At 36.4% G+C, this 7,970-nt stretch overlaps 1 protein-coding gene across 1 annotated transcript; it reads right to left on the minus strand.

The window, feature by feature from the left end:
* Positions 1-5,631: 5,631 nt before the first annotated feature.
* Positions 5,632-6,709, minus strand: LOC115966813. The gene is made up of 4 exons (XM_031085967.1): positions 6,502-6,709; positions 5,959-6,201; positions 5,773-5,869; positions 5,632-5,653 (listed from the first exon to the last, which is right to left on the minus strand). The coding sequence occupies exons 1-4, from the start codon at positions 6,707-6,709 to the stop codon at positions 5,632-5,634; spliced, it is 570 nt and encodes a 189-aa protein (XP_030941827.1).
* Positions 6,710-7,970: the final 1,261 nt, after the last annotated feature.

Below are 7,970 nucleotides of genomic sequence, written 5' to 3' on the forward strand. Positions count from 1 at the left end.
TCAGAAATCTGCTTCAGATCAAACAGGCTTAGGGTATGGTCTTTCTTCCTCTAATACTGCTTCTTCGAGTACTATTGTTTTTGTTCCTCTTGCTAATAATGTTAAAACTGAAAACAATGAGATTAAAACTGAATTCGCTAGTGAGAACATAGACAAGGGTAAATCTATCTTAGGAGTACCCCCTAAGCTTGAGAAGAAAGATGTTAAAAACCCTAGGGATAAGAAGGCTAACTCTCAAAAGCCTAAACAAAAGAAGCAGCATCTCTATCATCATTGTGGAGTTACCGGTCATACTCGACCAAATTGCTACAAGTGACTTGCCACTCAACAGAGCAACGGCATGATAGCATCTAGCAACCAGAATCAGCTTCAATCCTCTCTTGCTCCCCTTGGAGATCTTCTCAAAGCCCTCATATTCCTTTCGAATTTGAACGGTTTTAATTCTTCCCCTTCACCGCCAGTTCAAAGGTTTACTAGACGGAAAGGTTCTTCCAAGGTGTGGAAGGAAAAGGGCTCCAAGTGATTTTGTCACTTTTCTCTCTCTCTTCTTGTTTTTGTGTGTGCATTTCTTAGGTGCTTTTATTTCATGTTTTGAGTCGGTCTAGTTTTTATGCTTTGGTTGTTTAACATGTTTTTGTTTGGTTATTTTTCAGTTTTTGCTTGGTTTGTTTTTCTATAAAAATAAAAAAAAAAAATTGAAAAATCAGAAAATACAAAAACAGTGTATGTTTTGTGTACTTTGGTACTTGTGTACCTTGGATGGCCATTGAAACAATATCTTCTAAACTTTGTATCTTTTGTACCTTAGATGAGCATCTCTATACACAACTAAGCAAGTGAGCTTTGTGGCTCATGTTTGTGATGAGTACGATTAAGTTATCTCTTATACTTAACACTCATATCACTCTTTTTGATGGGAAGGACTAGAAAATCCTAAGAGAAAGGCATTAATAACCATCTCACCACTATTGCCCACTAATCATAATATGACACCTGTATGCTTTGGCATAGCAAAAGTGAAGTGTCAATGACATTTGTGTGCTTAGGCATAGCAAAATTTAAATGCCAAATATCATTGGGCATTTCTTTTCTCTCTCTAATAAGCCCATGCATGATATGTTTAAAAGAAAAATATGCAAAGAAAAATCAAAAGCAAAAAGATCAAAAATGTTTTAAAAATTATTGCAAGCGTATATTCTAGGAGATGTGGGAGTTATAGGATGTACCTTAAAGGTGATAGTCCCCATCAAGCAGTTATGATTGTGTGTGAGTTAAAGATTTTCTCATATCTCAAATCGTCATAACACACATACACTTATGCAATCTTACGATGCTTTTCACACACAACACGCAATATTCTTTGCTATTCTTGATACATGTGCAGGTACAATGTGATTTGGCCATCACGAGGTTTTACATGTATTAATGTATAATCACTAAACTGTCTTGACTTGTTTTTAAAATATAAAATTAGTTAGACTTGTTGTGTGTGTGTGTGTGTGTTTTTGAAAGATCCATGTACTTAAATTTTGTTTGAAAGATGATTTTGAAAACTTAAAATGTTGATTGGATCGTTGGATGAGTTGCATGTTGGATTGCATTCATGTCTGTGTTTTTCACATCTAAAAACTGCTTTTAAAAGCTAGCTCGACACCTCCTTGATACCTCCTCAATAGCTTGCTATCTGTCGAGCTTCCTAAATTTTTTTTTTTAATCACAATCTCACCTGCACCTCGATACCTGATGGATCGATCAAGATTGGGTTTGAATGCTCGATAGCTTCTTGATACCTGGTGGATCGATCGAGCTTTTGTTCGTGATTCTGATGAGTTGATCCTCAATACCTCCTCGACACCTCAACTGTCGACGAGCATTTCCTCAACACCTCCTCGACAGATAGCTCGATACCTCTCAATACCTGCATCTGTCGAGATTTACTGGCTTCTCTATATAAGGCCTCTACGCGATCTGGTTCTCATTTTATTCAATATCTCTCTCGATACTTCTCTGTTTCTCTCCCAAAAACACTCTCATCTCACTCCAACTTGGTTTCTCAAGGATTCCTCAAGCTTTTTCAAGTTTTTCTGTACTTGGTAAGCTTCTAATCCTTTCTCATTCATGCATTTCATGTTTTGAAACCTAGGTTTTGGGGTTTTAGAAAAATTTTGGGGTTTTTCAAAATTGATGGGCTTTCATTGAAATTTTGGGTTGGGTTTTCACTTAAATGTGTTTAAAACCTCATACATTGCATCCCATTAGCATTTTAATGGTATTGCCATTCATTTAGATATGTGCTATATGTTTGTGCGCTGATAGGTTTGGATTGGGCTGAGCCCATGATGCATTTTCTTTTGCATGTCACATGTGCATGCATTTCCCATGCATACGTACTTCTTTTCAATATATTGATATATTTGAAACTGCTTGGGACTTTTATGATTGTCATTCTTTCTCTCCCTCTCTGTTAGTTTACGTTAGTTGTGTCTATGACACCTAAGCGTAAATCCACTCCAGCCCGGAATCCTCTTCATTCCAGTGCTTCTTCTTCGTCTGATCCTACTCTATCTCATATCTGGTTTCGTGATGATGATGCCTTTAAGGCATTTTCGGAGAACTTTTCTAGACGAGGCATTCATTCGGAACGCCAAGTCATTTTGAAGGATTTTGTAGACACCGACCTTCCTTCTGTCATTCACAGTAGGGGATGGGAGTCATTGTGTGGCGTTCCAGTCACTTGCCCTCTCGTGCTTATCCAGGAGTTCTACTCCAACATGCACGGGATTGATCAGTCAGTATCTCTTTTCTTCACTAGCGTTCGAGGTACGCGCATTCCTATCACACCGCAGCTGGTTGCGAATGTGCTTCGGGTCCCTAGGATAGAGTTTCCTAACTATCCTAGTTATGAGTGTTTGAGGAATGTGTCTAGGGATGAGCTCATGTCTACTTTCTGTGAGCGCCCTTCTTCTTGGGGTGAGCATCTGTTTACACCATGTCGACCTTTTGCTAAAGGTCCTAAATTCATGAACATGGTGATGACTTTTGTTTTGCATCCACTCTCTCACTATAACTCCATCACAGAGCCTCGTGCTCGATTTTTGTTATCACTTCTTGAGCATCTTACCATAAATTTTCCTTCTTATTTCATTTTGTCTATTATAGATGTTCATCTAGATTCGGCGTCCCGTGATAAGCTCATCTTTCCTTCCGCTATCACAAGGATTTTACGCCATTTTTCCGTTCCTTTTCCCTCTTCTGACCATTTTACCGTCATGTGTGCCATAGATTACGCTACCGTTAAACGTAGAGAGGCCCAGCTTCGATGGCGGCAGTCGGATTCAGTAGCTCCTTCCTCCCGTTCAGCTCCATCCCGTTTGGCTCCATCCACATCGGCTCCTTCTTCTTCTTCTTCAGGCGATGTGTCTTTAGGAGACATCATGGCGCAGCTGCAGCGCATGGATGCTTGCCTCGATACACTCTCTATGGAGTTATATCAAGTGAACATTCGTGCCGGTCGTATTGCACGATGACAGGCGTCCATAGGTGGTTTTGCTCCTAAGGCTACTCCTTCACCACCTTCTCCCGTGGCTTCTGATTCTGAGGATGAGGATGATGATGATGGTGATGACGATGATGCTTCGGATGATGCTGATGGAGATGCTAGCTCTACCGATGAGATGTCTACTTGACACTCTTACCCTTTGTCATTCATGACAAAAAGGGGAAGAAGTTTTGGTATGAGAGTAGTCTATCTTAGAGGGAGTGTTGATACATTTTGAGGGATGTAGTGAGGATAGTATGTATCTTTTTTTTTTTTTTTCCTTTTAGATACATTACTGTTGTACATGAGGTCTTGTGACCATTTATAGACATACATTATACTTATCTCTTTCTTTATATTGATGTATGTTTTTCTTTCACCTACCCCTTCTTGTGTTGTTTCTTTTCTCCCTTCATACACATGTTTCTTATACTTATATGTAATCTATTTCTGTTTCACACAAAGATACCTTGATGAGTTTTGTTTAAAGTGTTTCAGAAATACAGGTTGTCAAAGTCTACTTGCCATAAACTCTCTTCTTGCAAAGTTTTTCAAGAGTTTGTATTAGGGTAGATTTTATTGTATTCAACAAGTGAATATGAGTTGAGTGATTTATGACTTCTCTCATATGTTCATTTGTTTGTTATGGTTTTATCACGGATTGCCAAAGAGGGAGATTGTTAGGATATATGTGTTTCACATGTTAAGAACATATGTCATGATTTTATGTAATTGGCTTATCTTTTGATAAAACGCACTTTACTTGTATTTGGGTAGATTTAGGATGTCTTTAAATACTTCAAGAAACCTTATTTCAAGATCAAGTATTGAAGTCTTCAAGTCTGTTCAAGAAAACAAGTTCAGAGTGCAAAATCATTAAAGCTTGACAGCTGCATCTATCGAGATTAAGGAAGTTGTTCTACATTTGGTGTGCTCGACACCTGCTCGATACCTGCTATCTATTGAGATTTAAGATTCTTAGAATTCCAATATGATTTTCTTGGGATCCGTGAATGTGTCTTTGGGCTTTCTTTTCTCCTAACCCTAGACATATAAAAGGATTAGTTTAAGGGCTGTCAAAGTGTTCACAAGTTGCACATGCTTTGAGCAAACTCTACTCAAGCAAATTGTGACCGAAGATGAAGTTTTTGCCCTAATTCATCTCTTTCTCTTGAAGAAATTGCTGTGTATGTGCACCGTAGGGTTTTGTGACCAAGTTTCTTCTTGATCTTCATCGTGTGGATGAATTGAAGAACTTTGCAACCAACAATTTTCTTAGTTGGTGATTGAAGCCGCATACTAGGATCCACGCAATTGGTTAGTCACGTACTAGGAGTCATGCATCTGAAAGGGGAACTGTCACTACAGAACAAGTCCAATTGGGTATTGGGGTAAGGGTTCAACTGTAGGTTGGTAAGGTACTTGGATTCCTTTACTTGTAACCGCTTGTTGTGATAATAGTGGAGTTCGGGAGTAGTGACCTGAAAATCACCCGGTGGGGTTTTTGCCGTTAGGTTTTCCCCATTCGTAAACAAATCACCGCGTTATTTATTTTCCGCTGCATATTTAATTTATTGGTGATTTGTTTGTGCTACCACGCGTTTGCATGATAAATTAATTAATTAATAACTTGGCTAATTAATTAATTAATTTCTATCACAAGGGGTCATTCAGTTTGTGGCCTATCAATGGTTAAGAAAAAAGGTATGTTATGACTATATATATTTCATGCTATTGAGAACAAGTATGGAGTAGAGGACGGACAATATGTCTTCTCGCATTTTTTTTTTCTTCTCTTACATATTATTGTAACACAAAATATAATAATTATATAGTGAATAGGTATTTAATAGGGTTATGATTGTATGTGATATTATCTATTCTTTTATTTGGGAAAAAATAATTATGTGATAATATTTTGCTGGATGATGCAAAAGTCCTTAAAAGTTACTGTAGCTCTATCTTTAAAGAATTTAATATTTACTTCAAAAGTCTAAACCCGACATGATCATTAGGTCAAATTCCATGAACCTTCCAATTGAAGAAGATTATGATACTTTCAATATATAATAGTAAACATTACAGTTAAACAATCAAGTATGCAGAATGACACCTCTGTAGAACATCAATAATCAATCACAGTTAGTACATTTATTCTCTTTTCATCTCAATTATTTAGAACTCATAACATTGACTGTACCTGTAAGGACAGGGAAAGAAAATACATAAATTACAGAAAATCACCTGGTTTAGAATGTGACTCATAAACTATAAAATGAGCAATCAATCCCTTAATATGAATCCGAAGAAGAAAACAAAGACACTCATTATCTGCTACAACATAATAGATGTAAAAATAGAGAGTAGCAAGTAAAGTTTCATATGACACTAACGTTGTTTCAGTAATTATTTAAACCAACGTTGTATTGGCAACACAAAGAACCTCATGGTTCCATTCGAGCAATGAGCGCCCACACCACAAGCAAAGTACTGAGGGTGCCATGGCCTTTTCAGCACAAACTCGAAGCCCTCACCAGCTCCTTGTGTCTCATTCGCCACCTTCTGGGCATTTGTAAAATTACATTTAATGAAGCTCTCAAGGTTTGGTAGCAAGTAAACATTGTGAGGAAATGTGTTTGGAGTTGGTGGATCATATTTGAAAACTGCAATCAACATCATATAAACCGTTATTTTTCATGCATATTTGCATTTATGAGCAAAACAAAACAAAAAATGTACACATTTTTCATGCTTCTTAAGGATCCAAATTGATAAGCTATGAATAAATAAAGTGAAAACAAAGTTCAAAGTTAGAATTGACTATTTTAATATCATGATGAATTTTATAACTTGTCATAAAAACACAAGCGGTTTAAAAATATGATTTTGGTCACTATATTTTACAACCTGAACTATGCATGGCAATATGTAACAAGCAATAATAGCAAAGTAATCAAGCTCACCTAGAGTGTCATTTAGGTAGAAAGGGCCATGTTTGATTGCCCATTTGGTGTAGTCAAAGCCATATTTCCAATCATTCGAGCCACCCACAATGATCCTGTTGGAAGTTTTTGTATTATTGGAATTCCCAAATGGCCAGGCTATGCTAACTGCCATTGTGGAAGCAATTAGCAGCACTAACATGAGTCCTTGTGCAATTGTGAAACCCATGGTATGATTTGCAACTTATGAAAGATAGAGAGTGAAATAATTAAGAGGGTGGACACAAAGAAAGAGCAAGCGAAATAAGATGTTAGCAATGATATTGATAGCATGATTTAAATGGGTATTTATATTGGGATAGATGGAATGAAAGTGGGGGGAGAAAGAGAGAGAGAGAGGTGCAAACTGGCCTAAGGCTAAATTCATATATCAACATGTATAATGCGTTGGCTAATTACTAAAAACGTAACTTTTTTGTTATAGAGCTTTTGCAGTGTATTTTCCATCTCTTGACTACTAAATTTGGAAAAAGATGAGTTGTATTTTATAAAAAATTAGTCATTTTTCAAAAATGATTTTCTACAAATATCTCATTTTCCTATGTTTGATAGCAACCTTAATTGAGTTGAAAAAAAAAAATCTCCTAATTTCCCTTATTTGCTTGCAATAAGATAGAGTTGTTTTAAAAAATAAAAAATAAAAAATTCCTGGAAAACACTCTCTAAAAATAAGAAATATTTTTTTAGTCGACCAAAGCAAAGCACCAAACACAAGGTTTTCCAATGAAACAAACGGAGCATTCTTCTTTTAATTTTTTTATAATAAAAATAATTTTATATATTTGTTTTAACACATTGGTAGTTTGGTACATGATTATGTCCTTAAAGGAAAATGTTCTTGAACACTCGTTGATCTACATTATGTACATGCAACATCTATAAGTTCACACTAGATATCCACATTTATTAACATTTTTAATGTTTAAAATGTGAAAAGTGCAATGCGGATAATGTACAAAAAAACAAGTATGTGAGAATCACTATCCCGTCCTTCAATTCCCCAACCCCTAAAATTGGGCAAGTACCATATCGACCAAGAGATTTATAAGCAAATTAAGTAACATCTTCAATGACATTACTTATGCAATTACTAAGTTTATTTAGGCAAATCCCTAAAAGATGTATAGCAGTATAATAAAGTGTCGTTAGACTTCTTAACAGTATGAAACCCCTGTGCACCCTTGATGCGGTGGTCACTCCACAAGTATAAATGCTTGTGGGGTGTGAGGGACAAGGGCTGGGGTTCAAGTCTCCAAGAAGGAGCTTCACACACATATACACTTAGATTAGGCTAGAGTAGAAATTCTATCTTGAATCCAAAATATATATATATATATATGAAAGCACTCTCTCAAATGTCAAAACTAAGAATTGCGAAAGGGAGCTCCAATATTGGGTTGGTAGAGATAGAGTAGAAATTTTCCCTCAAC

This window comes from Quercus lobata, chromosome 11 (genome assembly GCF_001633185.2).
Source record: "Quercus lobata isolate SW786 chromosome 11, ValleyOak3.0 Primary Assembly, whole genome shotgun sequence".
In the NCBI taxonomy this organism is placed as follows: domain Eukaryota; kingdom Viridiplantae; phylum Streptophyta; class Magnoliopsida; order Fagales; family Fagaceae; genus Quercus; species Quercus lobata.

Bases quoted from the DNA above. Each gene is read 5' to 3' on its own strand.
- LOC115966813 (XM_031085967.1), bottom strand. From the start codon at position 6,709: ATGGGTTTCACAATTGCACAAGGACTCATGTTAGTGCTGCTAATTGCT. The intron at 6,202-6,501 runs GTGAGCTTGATT...TGTTGATTGCAG, and splicing joins CTACCTAAATGACACTCTAG to TTTTCAAATATGATCCACCA. The intron at 5,870-5,958 runs GTTGGTTTAAAT...ATGTTGTAGCAG, and splicing joins CTTTGTGTTGCCAATACAAC to ATAATGAGTGTCTTTGTTTT.